This window comes from Chionomys nivalis, chromosome 17 (genome assembly GCF_950005125.1).
Source record: "Chionomys nivalis chromosome 17, mChiNiv1.1, whole genome shotgun sequence".
Classification (NCBI taxonomy): domain Eukaryota; kingdom Metazoa; phylum Chordata; class Mammalia; order Rodentia; family Cricetidae; genus Chionomys; species Chionomys nivalis.
The window spans coordinates 44580915-44599568 of NC_080102.1; the positions used below are offsets into that span (position 1 = coordinate 44580915).

General features: G+C 49.4%; 1 protein-coding gene across 2 annotated transcripts in view; it reads left to right on the top strand.

Moving 5' to 3' along the window:
• Window positions 1–18654, top strand: part of Tafa5 (TAFA chemokine like family member 5) — a 202667-nt gene that overhangs the window by 156237 nt on the left and 27776 nt on the right. For both annotated transcript variants that reach the window (XM_057792523.1, XM_057792524.1), the window contains exon 3: window positions 13643–13770. In XM_057792523.1, the coding sequence (XP_057648506.1) occupies window positions 13643–13770 (128 nt within the window). The remainder of the gene's footprint in view (window positions 1–13642; window positions 13771–18654) is intronic.

The following is an 18654-nucleotide window of genomic DNA, read 5'->3' on the forward strand; positions in this document are numbered from 1 at the left end:
TCACTGTGGTCCAGAACCAAGGTCACATACAACTCACAGTGCAGAACAGTGGGAGTGAGGTGGCCCACAATGGGTCAGCCAAGACCCAGGGACAGTGCAAATTGTGTTATAACTAATGTGTTGTGGCCATAGGCTCAAGCAGGTGACTCTGCAGTTAGGATGGAATCTTCCAGGAGGATCTAGGAGCCTGTTTCCTTCTATGCACATGCTATGGTCCCAGCTGCAGCCAAGATCCTGCCTCCTGCCTCCTCTGCCCTCTCATTTCCATCTGTGCTTGCCCAGCTTTCCTTGTGGCCTCAAGGGAAGTTTCATGGCTGGTACAAATGGATAGTAAATAGAAGAACACTGCATGTATAAATGGGTGAATGATGCTGTTGGGATGAATGGTACATGCTAATAATAAATGGAAGGATAGATAGTAGATCAATAGAAAGATGATAGGTAGGTAGATAGATGGGAAGATAGATAAATGGTTAGAGTGATAGATGGGTAGATAGATGGATAGATGGCAGGGTATGAGACTAAATAATTCAAGAATTTGCCAGTGATATTTTCTCTAACCCTAGGTCTCAGTCCTAGTGAGGGCTGCCTGAGGAGGCTGTCAACATTATTATCCTCAATGCCCATTTGCCATGGTCAGTGTCTCATCAGAAAAAATGTCATTCACCTGTAGGCAGGACTGCCCCCTACCCTCCCACACTAGCCCTAGGTGGACTGCTCTGCAGTTCCAGTTTAGCTCCTAAAGTGAAGGAATGCCCCTTCTGTGAGTTCAGGGACATGTGGTTTTCCCACATAGTAAAGACCAATGTTCCAGGATTCCTCATGCTCCCAGGGTCTGCTGCACCAACCCTGGAATGGAGATGTTTCAGTTCCACACATGGGAATTAAAGCCTCTTCCTCACCTCTCTCTGCTCTTAAACTGCCCATCAGTTCAGTAGAGTTTGCCCATGCAAAATGATTGGAGTACTTTTTCTTTTTTCCCCCTCCACGTACCTGCCTTGATCCTAATGAAATAATGAAACAAGAACCCCATGACAACTCCAGGCTGTGCTTTCTCCCTCCTCTCTCAATCTAATTTGATTACCCAAATCTGAAGTGTTTTGCACTGGCGTGGCATGACGTGCTAATCATAAAGTGGGACTCCCTATTCTTGAGGGCTGGGGGACAGTTCCAGGCAGCTAATGAATCACTGTAATCAGAGAGCCATCTTGAAAATTAATCCATTCTACTGCAACTATTTAAAGACAAAATCATTATCGTGGCAGTTCTCACTAAATTATGTTGTCTAAGGGTTGCGGGAAGGAACTTGTCATTTCAAGACGCAGCCCGGGTCTTAGAGACAATTCTTCCCCAAGTGATGGGAAGATTTCTGGTGGAGTGCTCAAGAACACCACCCTCCTTTGGTTAGTTCCTCACTTCCCCCAGGCCCTTGGTGCTCCTGTGGCAAGGCTGGACCAGTCTGGCATCCGCCCCATGAATGGCCACCAAGATCTTCAACTCAGCCCATAGCCTGCCCTAATGATGGTTGGTGTTCCTCACACAAGACTCTTGTGTTCTCCCCGGTGGTGGAGTGGAAGGGAAAAGTCTCCACCTGTGGGAAGGGGTGTCTTGGTTTTAAGAAGGAAGGGGGTCTTCTGCATGTGCTACAGTGGTGCAGCTGTTGAGCTGGTTGTGAAGTAGCCTGAGTGTGAAGTCCTTCTGGACTCATGCATTGCTCCACTGCACAACTCTGGTCCTACACCAAGGCTGTGACAGAGGCAGAATGGGTTCAGTGCTGTCACTCCAGTCATCCTTTTGTGACCAAGTAACACTCTACTAGTGCCCACCAAAGACCTGCTTTCATTGGGGCCACGTTCCTCTCAAAGCAGGAACAGATGGCCACGGGGCAGGTCTCATATCTGTGACTCCCAACTCCTGGGCCAGCCAAGCCTGGTTTTACCTCCTGCTGCTGCTGGCTCCCCAGGATATGAACTGGCCAGTGTACTCTAGGCACACAGCAGTACCTATGAGCTTATCTGTTAGCACAGGCCTCTGTGTCTTCCTGCATCGCTTCCATCAGCCCTACACACTTAATGGGGCCACCTCATCCTCCAAGCCTCACCTCTTTCTGGAAGCACTCCTGACTGCCTGGGGAAAGCCTTGGAACCACCGCTGCCTTGTGTACTCTGTATGCTGGCCCTTTATGTAATACAGTACCTGGGATAGTGTGCTCAGAACATTTCTGAGGACAGACCTATACTCTGAGCTGGGTATGTCCCCACGTGCTATGGTAAGGGCAGCCTGAATCAGTGACCCTGCTCTGTTCTGCCCAGAAAGCACAGAGTCAACCTCCTCAGCACAGATACAGCATGAAAGGCCCCTGCCCTGCCTTCCTCATGGGCCCTGAGCACCTAACATTGTAAGAAGACACCAGTACTTCTAAGCTCATCCCAGTATGATCAGGGCATCTTGAGGAGGCTCCAGTAAGCTTGCTGGCCATGTTCACCCATGACAGTGCTGACTCAGTATTTTCTCCCAAGTAGAGCCCCTTATGTAACCAAAGAGACCAATAGCAAATCTGGAAGCAGGAAGCCAGAGCTTTATGGTGTTAGAGTTGGGATGAAGGTAACCCAGCCCACCCAAAGGGCTGGGCCCTCCAAGGCCTGCCAGGGAGGCATGGCTAGATCCTCCAGTTTATGAAGCCCAGCAATCTGAGCCTCCTCAGACAGAGGTTTCTGTGGACCTGGAGGAATGAGGCATGTGTGGCTTCAAACTGTGGAGACTCATTCTACAGTGGAGTGTCTGTGTTTTGATATCAGCCTGTTCTCACTGAGGGTCAATGCTGAGGAGGTTCAGGGGTCAACAAAGGACCTGGACCTGTATGAGAGGAGAGGGAACAGGACATGAGCACCGCACATGAACACAGTGTCTTCTCTTGGCCACTGTGGTCATGGGAACTGCTCAGACTCTGAGTGCATCAGGAGAGGACCTGCCTCAGGCCAGAGCTACAGAGGAGCAGAGAGGATTCTGGAAGGCTAAGATAGCCCCTACAGGTGACCCCTCTGTGTGGCCTCCCTATGGCACTTGAAGAAACAAAGTGACAAGCATAGAGAGAGGAGGCACATCCATCCAGAGCAGCAAGGCCTTGACTGGCTGAATTTCTTAGGCATGCCCTTGTCTTCGTGCCCATGACCTGTGCTCAGCCCAGGTCTTGGGGCTACCATTTCTAAACCATGGCAAATTTCAGATGATGGTCTTTGGGCTTTGCATGATCTGTAGACAGGATTCTCACAGAGTCTTCCTGGGATGGAAAGAAGGAGATAGACATTGCCTAGAGAAGAGGCAAGAATGGCAGTATAGCTCAGTGCTGAGCCCAGCATGACCTGTGAGACAAGGCAGCTCTGGGCTCTCTACTTCCCTCTCTTCCTCCTTTCTTACACTTGTCCCCTGTCTCTTACCTCATTAGGAAATTTGCTGGGGTCCTTGTATGGTCTGACCCAAGGGAAGTAGTGAACTGGGGAACTTTTACTGTTGGACCTATTGGGTCTTCCAGAGTGAACTGAACGGTCATAGTTCTACTGCAGGTCAGGGCTCAACCAACCACAAATGGTGGTTCTAGATTTCAGGCACCTGGGACTTAGTGCCTGACACCCTTTATCCTTAAAACCACCCATAATTCTCACTATTTCCACTCCCTGCCTCCTCACTCTCCTCCTCTTCCAGTGAAGGTGGAGTAGTGTTGGAGCCTGGTCCTCCATTTCTGAGTTCAAACCCTCTGTAGCAAGGGGTGTAGGCTACTTGTGTAGAGTGCTGGCCTACAGACCCCAAGCTTGCTGCTACCAGCATAGCATAGCCAAAAAAATTCTCTAGGGTAAGTACGGAAATCCCTAGCCCGAAGGAGACCTCAGAACTCACATCACGCTTCTCTAAACCCTTGCTTTGTCTTCACAGTCTGTAGTGAAGGTGATGGTGATGATGGTGATGATGGGGATGGGGTTGGTGGTAATTCTGATAATGAGCGTAGAGATGGTGGTGGTGGTCATTGTAATGATGGTGAACACCATAGTGGCAGTAATAATTATGTTGATGTGGCCCATGATGATAAAGATGGTGGGGATGCTCGTATTGGTGGTGGTGGCAGACATGCTAATGATGATAATTTTAAGAACAGTGGCAATTCTGAGAATCATGGCAATGGTGGATGATGACGGTGAAAATGGCGCTAGTGACAGCGGTGATGATGATGGTGATGTTAATGGAGTGGTGATAGTGACCGTAGTGGACATGATGATAGTGATGGCATCAGCAGGACGGATGTGGGGTCAATGCTTCCTGCAGAGGGAACTCTCTGGGCTTATAGAATAGAGTTTTTGGCAGGGTGGGCAGCAGAGGAGACTGTGCAGCCTGATTCGTAGGCTTTTAGGCCTCAGTAATATGTGCTGGAGGGACTCCAAGCTCAACATGGTACCCTCGTGCATATCTCTTCCCAGGTCTGCTTGGATAAAGGAGAGGCAGCTGACCAGGCCCAGCTGTGAGCTAAAATCAATGCTCATTCAGGTTCTCTGCCTTGATTACCTAGAACCAGTATCCGATTACCGCCCGGGTGACAGGATGTTCTCTTACTCCAAAGGGACGAAAACAGCCTCATGTGTGTCAGAATCTGTGTGATCCAGCATGGACCCTGACCACGGGTTTCAGAGCTGTTCCTTGATTCTACCCAACATCTCTGTGCCAGGGCCCATCATCATCATCCCTTCCCTATGAGCCCCTGCTGGAATCCCAGCGGGATGAGGCCAGAACTGTAGGAGAGCTATAGCCCTGTCTCTGAGGACTGGAGCTTTCTGGGCCCAGTGTGAGCTCCTTATCTGGGCTCTTGAAGGTCAGAACGTAACAGGGCTGTGTCCCCACTAGTGGGGAGACCTCTTTAACCCTATCCTGGGGCAGATCAGGCTTCTCTCCAGATAAGCCCCACTCCAGGTAGACCCCACCCCAGCTGTACCTTCTGCTCCTCTGACCAGCTCTCTGTGGCCTGGGTATGGGCAGACAGGAACATTCCTCAGACTCAGACAATGCAGAACGCCCTTGGAAGGGCGGCTCCCTCACAGCTGTTGCTGAGCTGTATCGTTTTTATTATAATGTAGGGATATGAACTCAAGCCAAGATAAGCCCTTCCAGACTGTAGGGTAGGAATAAACCAAAGCCCATTTACAATTAAACACAAACAAAACTGCAAAACCAGTAAAATTGAAATTTGCAGCATTAATTTTACAGGGCAGGTGTTTCCCAGAGCCACAGCTCAGGGAGTAGACTCCAGGGTGCAAGAACTACCTGCTGGTACTCAGATAGCGTCTGTGTTCATTCAGGGGATGCCAGTTCGCACATACGTAAGGGCAGCTGCCTGAACTGTGCTAATAACAGAGGCTTTGTCTGTTGTCATCACACCTTCCATTTAACCCAGAGCCATCCCAGAAGGCATGTTTAATAGCGGGTTCTTGATAACTCGTTTACGCTGTCTCCTTGCCGTGCCAACAGCTCTACCTTGCAGCCTGACAGGGTGCTGCTTTAAATGGGAGTAATCCAATTACTGCAGGGCCCGGGAACGGAATCTTCGTTGCTTATTTACTGCCGTGCTTAGTGCCAATGAACTGCTGCAAGGCAGGGAGTGGGAGGCAGAGAGCCCGCAGAGGAGCTAGGTATTGCCACTACAGGCTGGCATCAGCCTTCCCAGGAGCTGTGCCCCACTGCCCTGCCTGTGGAATTCATGGGGGAACTTCTGCTACATTTGAGTGCATGGACACACTTTTGTACTCATGGGAAACAAGCTGGGCAGATAGCATGGGGAGCCTGTGTTAGTTACATTGCTCATTGCTGTAAATGAATGCCTGACAAAAGGCAAGTTAAGGGAGAAAGGGTTTACTTTGGCTCACAGATTGAGGGTGCAGCCCCTCATGGTCAGGAAGGAATGGTAGCAGAAGTGTGAGGCAGCTGGTCACATTGTATCTAAAGTCAGGGAGCAGCATGAATGTTAGTGATCAGGTAACATTGTATCCAAAGCCAGGGCGCAGCAATGAGTGTTAGTGATTAGATAACATTGTATCCAAAGCCAAGGCGCAGCAAGGAGTGTTAGTGATTAGGTAACATTGTATCCAAAGCCAGGGAGCAGCAATGAGTGTTAGTGATCAGGTAACATTGTATCCAAAGCCAGGGAGCAGCAATGAATGTTAGTGATCAGGTAACATTGTATCCAAAGTCAAGGAGCAGCAATGAGTGATAGTGATCAGGTAACATTGTATCCAAATCCAGGGAGCAGCAATGAGTGTTAGTGATCAGGTAACATTGTATCCAAAGTCAAGGAGCAGCAATTAGTGGTAGTGATCAGGTAACATTGTATCCAAAGTCAGGGAGCCGCAATGAGTGTTAGCACTTGTGGGTCACATTGTATACAAAGTCAGGATGAGTATAAGAATTGTATACAAAGTCAGGATGAGTATTGTACTCATCTTGTTTTCTCTTTATTTATTATTTTTAACACAGTCCAGACCCCAACCTACAGATGGTGCCACACACATTTCAAGTGGATCCTCCTACCTCAGTTAACCCAATCTAGATAATGCTTCACAGACATTCCCATAGACTTGTTTCCATGGTGATTCTAAAGCCCATCAAGTACACAGTCAAGATCAGCCATCAAAAATTTCCCCTCCACACCACACAGGAGGTACTGTATATTTTATAGTCTTGAATCTCTGTTGATAAGACACACACTGAGAAAAGACAGGAGAGAGAAGGCTCATCTCCTGAGGCTTAGCCTGGGTTTTCTAGCAAAGGAGACCTGGGAGAAAGCTCACAGTTCTTGTTGTCCTCCTTGTCCTCCCATAATGAGAACAGCCAGGACCAAGGAATCTCCTCTAAGGACCCATAGGTAGCCACAGAACATTCATGGCCCCAGGTGTGGGGCTTTGCCTCTTCATGATGGACCCTGGTAGCATATTCTCTCTCTCTCTCTCTCTCTCTCTCTCTCTCTCTCTCTCTCTCTCTCTCCCTTACCCCCGAGATGGGTTCAGGAATATGACTCCAGACAGTGCGTCTTACAGCTGGGCAGTTACCAAGTGTTGTTTCTGGGAGTTTGGGGTTGCCATACAGTTGAGGAGTAACCCCAGGGTTGGGGTCATAACATGCCCGGCCAAGCCTTCCTTGTTTGAAGTGCAGAAAGCAGGGTCTACAAGATTTGATCTCCCCAAATGTAGGGTGTCATCACTGGTTCCTGTGCTTAGGGCCAGTTGTGAGTTCCCTAACTGGATACAGGAATGGGCTTGCCATCTCCTCTTTCCCAGGAATATCCAACGTAGGCCTGAGCTGGCCCAGCAAAGGATTCTGCCATGGAAGTGAGTGATATATTAGGTGGCTTGGGGAATATTTTGGAAAACAGAATATAAAATCATTTTATAACAGAGTGAACTAAGGTGAGTGGCTGCCACTGCTGGAAGTAACATGGTGGTGTATGACAGACCTGCCAAGATTGGGGACAAAAACATATCTGCGCTTTGCACAGGCGACAAAGCCTTCGGTTGCTCTGAGGTCCTCCCAGCCTGCTCTGAGGTCCTCCCAGCCTGTCTAAACATCACTTGAGAGCCCAAGCCCATGTCCTCTAGCCCACAAGGCCCCCTCTCTCTTAACATCACCCTGTGGGGAGCGTTCATTCCACCTCAGATCTGTTTCTCTCCCCAACTCTGTGCTCTTTTGTCCAAATTCTACCCTCTGTCTGAGCTTCTGATAGCTAAACAGCTGCTTTCAACTCCACTTAAGGTTGCCAGGCTGTGGCAAATTGCCCAGAAGCCCTCACAACCTATGACCCATCCTAGGCCTGAAAAGCCCCAGGCCCCTGTACCCTGCATTACTTTCTGCATTCTGCCTGCAGGCTACTTGTCTTCACCTGTCTGGCCAGGGTCTGGGCTCCAGCAGCTGCTCCGTACTGGATCTTGGGACATTGGGGACAAAATTCTGTCTCATACCAGCCCAAGTGTCCACAAGAGAGGCTTAGTGAAGGGAGCAAGTTGCCCCACTGTCCTCAGAACACTGCCACAGATCCTGGCAGTATGGGGCTGTCAGTCATGGACATTGGTATAGGTCTCTGTGGAATGGGGTGTGTATGTGTGTGAGATTTTGCACTCAGCTTAAGGTGTGCATGTGGTGTGTGTGTGTGCTCTTTATTTGCACATGTGTGATAGGGATGTGTGGTGTGTATGGAAACAGCATTTTGTAGTGTATGTGTGTGCTGCCCTATGGTATGGGCATGTGACTGCTGTCGTGTGTGTGTGTGTGTGTGTGTTGTGGAGGGGCATGCTATCTGCACAAATGTATATGTGTGTGATGCAGACAGCCACTGTGGAGAGGAACTACTTGCAGTCCACCATGCTGCCTTTGGGGAAGCATATATATGGAACTGGTGTGGCAGTGTCTCTGGGTCCCACTCTGCAGCCCTGTGGAAGGCTTGGGCTCTGGAATGTTCTCCCTCTCAAGGGCAGCTTCCTCTCCTTCCCAGGCTGAAGCTCACGTGCTTGCCCTCTCTCTGTATTTCTAGAGTATCCACTTTCTTCTAGGACTCTGCTATACACGAAACTCCACCTCCTGACTGCCACAGGCTGAGGAACCCTGCAGGCTGTGGCAGTTGTCTGCCCAAATGCGGACCACTGCCCACTTTCACTTACACTCCTTAAGAGTGCCCATCAGCCCCTTTGGACGTCTTTCCCCTGAACTGAGAGCTCTGTGCCAACAGGGCCAGAGAAGGACCAGCTCAGCCCATGCTCTGGGTGAGATGAAGTTGTGAAGTGGAGGCATGAAAGGCCCCTTTGTCCCTAGGATGTGGTAGCCTGGTGCTGGCCCGGCACTGTGTCTCCCACCGCCCCCAACAGGAAGTAGGCTGGGCTGGGTGAGCTGAGTTCCAGCAAACGAACAAAAGGACCTGTGTGTGTTCACTGCTGTTCAGTGTCCTCAGAGGCTTGGTCCCCGGGTATGCCCAGGCTCTGCTTGTCTGTGTGCTGCTACAGACCAGCCAACAACACAGTCTAGCTGTGTGTGCTTATATCCTTGCACACACGTGTGTAGATAGACATATGTATGACATGTATGGTGTCTGAATATGTGTATATATTTACATATGTGTACTTATTGTCCATGCATGTGCACATGTTTGAGATGCATGGTGCATATATCTGTGAGTGTGCTATGTATGTGCTGTGAGTGCATGTGTAAGCATATGTGTGTATCTGTGTGCATTTGTGCATGATATATGTATACATATATAGTGTGGTATGTATACATGTGTGTTTATGTGTATGTTACATATCCACCTGTGTAGGTATATCTATGTTATTCTATACATGTGTATTTGTGGTATGTCTATATGAGGATTTATACATGCATATGCAGTGTGTGAATATGTTTGTGCGGTGCAGGTACATGTGGGTGGATATCCTAGGTTTACATATGTGAGTGCATGTATGAATGTGTGTTCTGCTTGCATGTGTATCCACATAGGTTGCTTTATATTGAAAGGTATTGTAATTACACCGTATGAAATATATACCATGTGCTTGTGTTTTTGTCCATGTATTTTATGTGCACACCCATGTCTGTACACATGTATGTTTGTGAGGATGTGTATGTCATATGGTCTGGACAGAAGCTCTGTCCCTCCCATAACCTAAGGCCATTAGGACCTTGATACTCTCTTTCTGTCCTGTGCATATCTGTGTATGTTGTCCTGACATGTATGGGCTTTCCCTAGTGGCAGCAGACTACAAGCTTTATCCCTCTTCCCACTTCTTACCCGGATGTTAAAGGGTGAAGGAGGCTCAGAAGCCCTATGTGTGTTTCACAGAAAGTAGTCTTGATACAATATAGGATGGGATCTGAACTCAGACCCAGGTTTCTTTAGCCCACCAGTCATTCTCTACTTCCAAAGCCCACACATTCCTGGTATGTCCTGCCGATAGGCAGGCCACAGCTGGCTCTCGGTGCTCCCACCCTACCCTAACCAGTTCACACTGCGTCACCTCAGGACCTACTCTGGGTGACATATATGTTGGTTTTCGATCTTGCTTCTTCTCGTAGCTGGAGGCTTCCTTTTCCTTCACAACCAGTTCTGTTCTTGACTTGTTAGGCAGGCAGAGACAGAGTGACTGGGAGCCTATGGTTCCCTAACCTGCAAACCCCACTCTGAGCTGCTTTATCGGGACAGGTTGGTGCAGAGAGGGACATTGCTCATGGCAGTGTTTGATCTGTCACTTGCATCCTTCCGTGGCTGAAGGCAGAGAGAAAGAGGAAGGAAAGGGGGAGACAGACAGACAGACAGACAGACAGAGAGTTGAGAAAGTTCTCAAGCACTGCAAACAGGAGTTTGGGGGCAGAGGTGTAGGTGTGGATCCTGAGGCAGCCGATTTCAGGCTTTTGGGCTTACATTTGTTGGTGCCTGAGACGGTTTTCATGCCATCTTTTGCTGTCACCAAAAATGACACATCAAGGCTGGGAGAAGCAGCTGCTGGTGACTTTGCACAACTAATGAACAGGCAGGGACAGATGTGTGACACAAGCCAACTCTGCTTGCCCACGAGCCACCTGTGCTGTGTGATTAGTAGGATTTCAGGAGAGTGGCTTGGGCGGATACCCATGGCCTGGGGTGTGGGTGGGGTCACAGCCTGGGGCAGCCATTGTTCTTAAAGCCATTCCCCAGGAAGCCAAGGGATTTTTTTTGTTTTTGTTCCCCCCCCCCCCCGACCCTTGAGGGAGCAAGGTCTCTTCTTCATGGGGACTCCAAAATGACTCACATAAGCATGGGGCAGTCCTCACTCCATCCATCAGTTTAGGCTTCCATAGCAGAATGCCCCAGACAGGCAGCTTATTGGCTTAACATTAGCTCTGGGCACTGGAAGTTCAAGGCCACTATACTTGCAGGGCCAGTTTCTGGATCTTAGCTTGCTGAGTCTACCTTCTTGCTGTGTCCTCACTGGTGGTGTGTTGTGAAGCAGGGAGGGGGAGGGTATTCTTTGGGTCCCTTATAAGACCACTAATCCTTCCAATTCAGAATTCATCTTGTGTCCTTGTTTGAATTCAGTTACTTCCGTGTGGTCCTGTCTCTAAATACAAGGGTTAGGGACTTCAGCACACAAATTTATATTACAGCTTTAACATTCAGTAATGTGAAACAGCCTGGGATCCTGGCTGTTGCCGGCAACTGATATAAAGAGCCCGGGATGGAGTAAGGCAAGCACCGTATCCCGTGGCATTCTCTCCGGTGCCTGTGGCAGGCATAGCTAGTCAATTACAAAACTCCTGTCTTCTATGCTGCGTGCACTTCATCATGGAGCCCCTGCCGGGTGTCAAGCCTGCTACAGAAAGGCCATCAATCTATCTAGGATACCTGCCTTCATGTCTTCTGAACTATTCCAGGCTCTCCAGACCCATGATCCTTGTAGTAACCCTGGAGCCCAGCCTTCACTGTGTGAGCTCTGTCCTATGTCTTTGCCGCCCATTGCCTAAGTAGTGCAGGGCCATCACTGCCTCCAGAGCCAGCTCTCTGGTCCTATGTGAAGGGTGACTTGTAGGACTGCATGTTCAAATCAAGATATCAAGAAATGGGGAGCAAAGCACTGCCAGTTGCACCCTTCCTCTACTAGGTCCTGGGCACATACTCTGTCAAAGCAGTGGTGCCCACCAATTGCCCAGCTGAAGGACTGTGTCTGAGTATACAACACCCAAGCTCATAGGTCTTTTCAGAGCTTACTTGTCAGCTGTCACCCCTTACTGTGAGAAAGTGGGGAGAAATTGTAATACACATATTCTGCGGAATTGTACCTCTCATTTAAGCAAATCTGGAGTCCTGCACATCAATATTTTTTTTTAGAGCGAAATTGAAAAGAAAGTCTAGGAGAAGAGAGGAAGCCCATGTGTTGGAAAGGTTGTGAGTGGGACCAGGGATGGAGCTGGATTGGGTGGAGACTGTCATCCCCTCTTTCCTGGGGATGGAAAGGTCTCTGCAGCTGTGTCTTGTGAGGGTGACAGATGGGTTCCCACTCTGCTCTGACAGAGTTGGCCAATCCTGAGGCTTAACCACCAGCTTTTTGCACCTCCTAGGCTGTGGGGCCAATCAGTATGTGGCTTTTTGAAGGAGGAGCACAAACAGAAAATGCGATGGTTCTCAGTGCACAAGTCCTTGCTGTCCAAAGGGAATGAACTCAAGCTCATAGTTGAGGCAGTGAACTCTGGGTGAACATGAGAAATCCAGGCTAGGCCTTCCTGCGTGCGGAGTAGTGTGTCAGGCATGAAGGTTGTAGAATAGGCAGATAAAAGAGGCATAACCCTATTCTTTGTCTGGTCTTTTTGTGACCCTAGACCCCAAAGGTCTTACAGGTTGTTTTTTGGTTTCTTTTTCGTGAAAGTTTCTAAGTGTACTCCAATCTCTGATGTTGAGGTTAAAGTTGGGTGTGGAATTCTGCATAGCTGAGTCTTCCAACAGTGCCCACGGGTGTTGGTGTTTATCACTCCCTTGCTGCTGTGATGAAATACCTAGCAGAAACAGGATGAAGAGTTGATTTCAGCTCTTTGCTTCACGGGTCTTAGCCTGTGCTTGCATGGCTCACACCAGGAGGTAGACACAAAATGCCCATTCTAAGCTAACTTTCTCCTTGTTCTTGACTCTGTTTGGGTACCCAGCCCATGGATGATGCTGTCTGTGTTCAGGGTAGGTCAGCCTCCTTTGCCTCTCTGGAAAAGCCCTCACACACACCCATGGGTGTGCTCCACCATCTCCTAGGTGATCATAAGTCCCATCATGTTGAGCATGATTGAACATCTCAAAGACTTAGCTGTTACTGGGACCACAAGCCTTGTTTATGGGTCTCTTGAGTAAAGCAACAGTCATTAGAATTGCCTCAGGAAGGAGGTTAGCAAGGTGAGCAGGCCATGGAAGATTCTGGTAATAAGAATACTAACTCCATTATGTACCTCTTCCCATAAGCTTCTCACAGACTTCCTGTCTACCAGGCCTGACCACCAAACCTGGGTGGGTTTCCAGTGAAGGAGAAGGGTGGTTTTCTTATGTCTAGGCTTTGACGTCTTGTTCAGATGGACACTGTGACCACCTCCCCACTTCCAGCTCTTCTCTAGACCCCTGTAGGCCCCAGGGCTCAAGACAAAGCCAGTCTCAGAGCCCTGAGTCAGGTCTGTGTTTGTAGATGACTGGGGGTCATGGTTCCTATAGAATTGCTGACTCTCTATCAGGCCTCACTCCTGACACTGAGCCCTGGTCCTACCCAAGCTGTCCTGTGGGTGTCCACCTCAATAGATTTAAGACATGCCCTATCAGTTTCTAACAGAAAAGAAGATTAGGGCATTTGCCCTCTGGAAGGGGAATGGCGCCGTGATGAAGATGTTCTGATGCTCTCAGTGACTACTTGCAAGTGGGGATTGATGATAGTACACCCAGGAGAGGCAGGGTGTGGCCAGCCTCCATGTGGAAGGTCTCTGAATGGCATAGTACCCACTCATGGAACTTCCCACCGTGTGGTCCAGATGCCAGGCCCAGCTTTAGGATGCAGGCAAGCCATTCAGTGAGGCCTGCGTGTTGGGAGTGGCGTACTGACCAGCTCTCTGCTCTCTCCCACAGCACGAATTATCAAGACAAAGCAGTGGTGTGACATGCTCCCCTGCTTGGAGGGGGAAGGCTGCGACTTGTTAATCAACCGGTCAGGCTGGACTTGCACACAGCCCGGAGGGCGGATAAAGACCACCACGGTATGTGGCCCCTTTTCTTTCTTGTGGGCATGTTGGGGAGAAGTGAGCGGACACCACGGCCCCGTGATGGATGTGGATACTTCGGGATGAAACAGGGACAAGTGGCCACTGGTAACTCCATCCCAGTCAGCTCCTCCTCACCCTCTGGCATTGAGTCCCAGAGAGCCTGTCCCTAATCAATTGGTCTTTGGGTACACGGGGACCATGCCACAGAATGCAGAACCACATAGACTGATCAGCTGGGTTGGTCGTCTCAGAAGAGAAGCTAACACAATGCATATTGCTCGGTGCATATTGCTGGCACCGAGGTTGCTTACTTTGTAGGGATGATGTGGAAGTACATCAGGCACCTCAAAATCTAAGAGCAAGTTTCTGTACCCCACCTGAGGCCAAGAGGAATCCAGATTCAGGTTTAGGGAAGGGGCTACCTCTGGTTCTGCTGCTGCCCTAGATATGATCTGGTGACTGCTAAGAGACCCCAATGCCTCCCGAAACTTCAGTCCCCTCATCCTATCGAGCCAGGCACACTAAGCTCTTTCTGGAGGCCACAGACAACTTCATCTCCAGAGCCACTCTTTCCACAGATGGCTGAATACTGAGGACTCTGGGATGCTCTGATTTTTGTTTTTCTCGTTGCCCGTTCTTTGAAATTTCTGAGGTGTGTTGGCCCCACATAGTGCCTGGGCACTGCAGACAGTTATCCATCTGATAGGCAACTGAGAGGTGAAAAGTCTTTGGGCAAGACAGATGGGTAAGCCTCCTCGGGTTGGTGACTTCTCACTTATCACTGGCTTCTTTGAGAACAAGGCTGAGACCTGTTCGGGGTTAGTGTGGGAACCTGTTGGGCTGAGTGGACACAGAATCAAACACATTTCAAAGAGATTTAGGCTCTGAGATGCCTGTAGAGGTGTATGGAGGGGGAAGCCACAGGTATAGGATGCTGCCCTATGTCTGCCTCTGCCCTGTGAAGACCACAGGTACAGGTTGACCCCCTGAGCTGCCTGGGCCACAGATAGGTATGAGGTGAGATAATAGATAGTGATGAGCCCTATCAGCCATAACCATGCAGAGGGATGCTTGAAGGCTCGCCCAGTGCCCCATCGTGGTCTCCTGTGTAGGGCCTAGCCTCCCCGACTACGCCCCAAGCTATCGGGGCACCTGGGTAAGTGCTACAGTGGTGAAAACTGGTGCCAGGAAAGGAGTTGCATATCTATAGTGCCTCCCATGATTCAGTGCAGAGTCACGACAAGGCTAGATGTTCTTAATGCCCAGCCTGTGTCCTTTTGGGGACCAGATGTAGCCCTAGGCTGGATGTATTCCCCACTTCCTGGAGTCATACTGAGAAGGGATGGGCAATGATGGACATGTATAATTGCAGTTGGGTACCACAGTGGACTGGGTGAGTGTGAGGGACTCCTGAGCCAACTTTACCCCCTCAGAAGCAAGAAGGGAGCTGTATAGCTCTGCAGTCTAGTCCACATGGTGTCCTTGAGTCTAAAAAATGAAACCCGACTCCTACCGGAATCTTGAGCCTAAGGTGACGTGTTTTTAAGCTGTCTAAAATGTTGCTTCTCAAGCCAGATCTAAAGAAACCACTGTTAGCCGGACAGTGGTGCCACATACCTTTAATCTCAACACTTGGGAGGCAGAGGCAGGGGGATCTCTGTGAGTTTGAGGCCAGCCTGGTCTGCAGAGAGAGTTCCAGATAGACTCCAAAGCTACATAGAGAAACCCTGTCTCTAACAACATAGTTAAAGTCTCTACTGTGTGATTGCATCATGGCCTCTTATAGAGTAAATTTGTAGCATAGGTTCCACGTGTCACCATAAATTGTTGGAAAATTGTTTTTCCAAGATGTCAGTTGTCACATGTTATATTTAAGAGGCCTGGTGACCACGTAGTGGCTATTAATTTCTTTCCAGCGTCACTCATCCCAGATAGAACCTCCCTTCAACCAAGACCCCTGTCCACTCTGCACCCCAGCTATGCCAACTCTGCATCCACGCTCCACTGTGATACCCTAACCCTAGCACGGTGTCACTTGCTGTTTATATTTCTCTTTGTGTCACCCGAGGGGGGGGGGCTATTCACGGGCATTTCGTTGGGTCTGGGGATCCTATAGCCTGTCCCCTCCTGGGGCTTCCTAAGTACGTGTGATAAATGGATCCATTGATTAGCTCAGCCCAGACCCCAGGCACATGCTGATGTTCGCATTTCTGAAATCACTGCTTCTCAAAAGCGTGGGTCACCACCCCATTAGTGGGTCATGAAATTAATTTACTGGCTCATGATCAGCATGTAAAAGGAATAAGAAAGGTCATAAAAATACTAGAATGCTTCTCGGGTCACCGGAACGAGTGCCACTTACAGCCACATAAGCACAGTGGTGCTGTGTGAGATGGGTGTCACCGTGGAAAGTGGGAAGTCCATGGCCCCGATGACTCAGGAGACAAACGAGCTTTGCTGCCTCTGGAGTTGCCCCTTAGACTTTGCCCTGTGAGCATCCATCAGCACTGAGCCAGGTGAAGAGTGAATGCTGAAGGTTCTCCTTGGGCATGGAAGCAACACCCCTTCCTTTCTATGATACTTTGTTTCTAGAGGTGGGGCAAGGAGTAGGATTCTCTTCCTCTTCTACAGCTCCCAGACTCCTGTTTTCCACTAGCAGGACATCCAGGGGACCTAAATGAAAGGGCTAGAGGATACCAGGTGGGGACTCTGGTCCCTCATAGCTGGCCAACAATGTCAGTGCAGATGTTAGCTGGCTTTGGCTGCACTGCGCCCTGCATATGTTAGTGGCTTTCGGGAATATTCTAGTCAGTGTTTACTCTGCATTTCTGTGATGTTTATGAATTGCAAGATGCTCGGTGGTGAGCCATACCGTTCCCTAAATCAGAATAAACCAGCTGGATTGGAATCCATCTTTCTCAATTAGCTATTAAGCATCACATTTTGATTCCATATGCATAAACACACGGTTGTGGGGGTAGGGAGGTTTGGGGAGGGCTTTCTGGGAGTCCTGCTCAAGGGTTAGCACTCCACAGAAGTGTGTGCCCCAGAGAACATAGAGTCAATGACGTCCAGATGCCGACTGGAGGAACACATGTGGGTGTGGATATCTGGCCTCTGCACCCAATGTTTGGGGGCCTCTATTACAGATGCGGAGTCCACTCAAGCAGTCAGTCTGAGGCCAGTTCCTCTCAGCCTGCCTGCAACTAGCTGCTGACTTGAGCTGGGCAGCCTGTGCCTCGACCCACTGGGGCATCTGGAGGTCAAGAGCACCAAGATCAGTCATATCACCAAAGAACACAAATGCAGACAGTCCTGCTTCTCAGCCGTTCCAACAGCATTCTCTACCATGCTTAGCACCTTTCTTCAGGAGAGCTGCCCTGGAGCAGGGAGGGCCCTGGTCCCTTCTGATGCACAGCCAGTTGTTCAGTGGGCTCTACCATTCCACTCACGTCTCTGCCACTACAGCTTCCTGCCAAGTTGGGAGTCGGGGAAAGAGCTGACCTCAGGAGCTGCTGCATGCCGAGCTGGAACCTTGAGGTCTTCATTATCGAATTCTGAAGGTTTTGTGTGGTCTGGTGGCCATACCAAAACACTCAGAAAACTGGATGGACTGGTCTTTTCCCAGGAATCAACATGGGTCCCTGAGCATGGCTAGTTGTGTGCCAAGCTACCCATGTGCCTCGGTTCCCACTAGTGTCGGGGGTCACACAGGGCTCCACAGAAGAATGGAGCACCTCCAGGCTCCCCCATATTGGAGCAACAAATCTCAGAGGGCCTTTGTGGATACTTACCAAATGCTAGTCTCAGCCCCCAGCTAAAAAGGACCAGACCCTATGCTGCCTATTAGCCTTCTGGAGACCCCTGTGAGGAGACAGGGACGTGACAAAGGAAATAGTTTATTCCTGAAAGGACAAAGACAGCCACAGAGGAGATAAGAGCATGTGTCTAGGAGGGGACCCGTGGTGACTGTAAGCAGAAGAGAGGGGCTGAAACCCTAGGAAGCCTCAGACCCCACAGATAGCGCATTGATAAAGTGCTTGCCACGGAAGCATAAGGATCCAAGTTCTACCCCAAGCATCCACATAAAAAGCTGGATGTGTTGGCATGCATTTGCAATTTCCAGCCCAAGGGAGGCAGAGGCAGTGTCTTGGGGTTTGACTACCCTGGTCAGCAAGTCCAAGGTCCCAATGAGAGACTTTGTCTTAAAACCAACAAGGTAAATGGCACCTGAGAGGTGACAGAGAGGAACCACACCTCTCCCCGCAAATGCACGCATATATATATACACACACACATATATATACATACATACATACATATATACACACACATACACACACACTTATAAAATTTGCAGAACTGGAAGGTGCAGGTTTCCTATACATCCCAGGGATGAGTGTATAGAGAGTTCCATCCTGGAGCTGCCAGAGTGAGGTATGAGGCCCTGGAAGGTGCTGAAAAGAATCTAAACATCAGAAGGATGAGATCAGTCCCACACTGTCCTGTCTTGACACAAGGTAGAGTCATTTTTTCTCTTAATTGAGAGAATTCCTTCCTAAGTCTGTAGTGCATTTTCTTAGTTAGTGATTGATGTGGGAGGGTCCCGGCCCATTGTAGACAGTGTGACCCGTGGTCATGTGGCCCTAAGTGCTCTAAGAAAGCAGGCAGAGGAACAAGGCAGTAGTATCCTTCCTGCCTTGAGTTCCTGACCTCCTGGCCTGATTTCCTTCAGTGGTAGACTGTTTCCTGAAGTATAAGGGGAAATAAATCCTGTCCTTCCCAAGTTGCTTTTAGTCGCGAGAGAGAGAGAGAGAGAGAGAGAGAGAGAGAGAGAGAGAGAGGGGCAGACCTCAGAATGTAGTGCTCTTCAGGGGA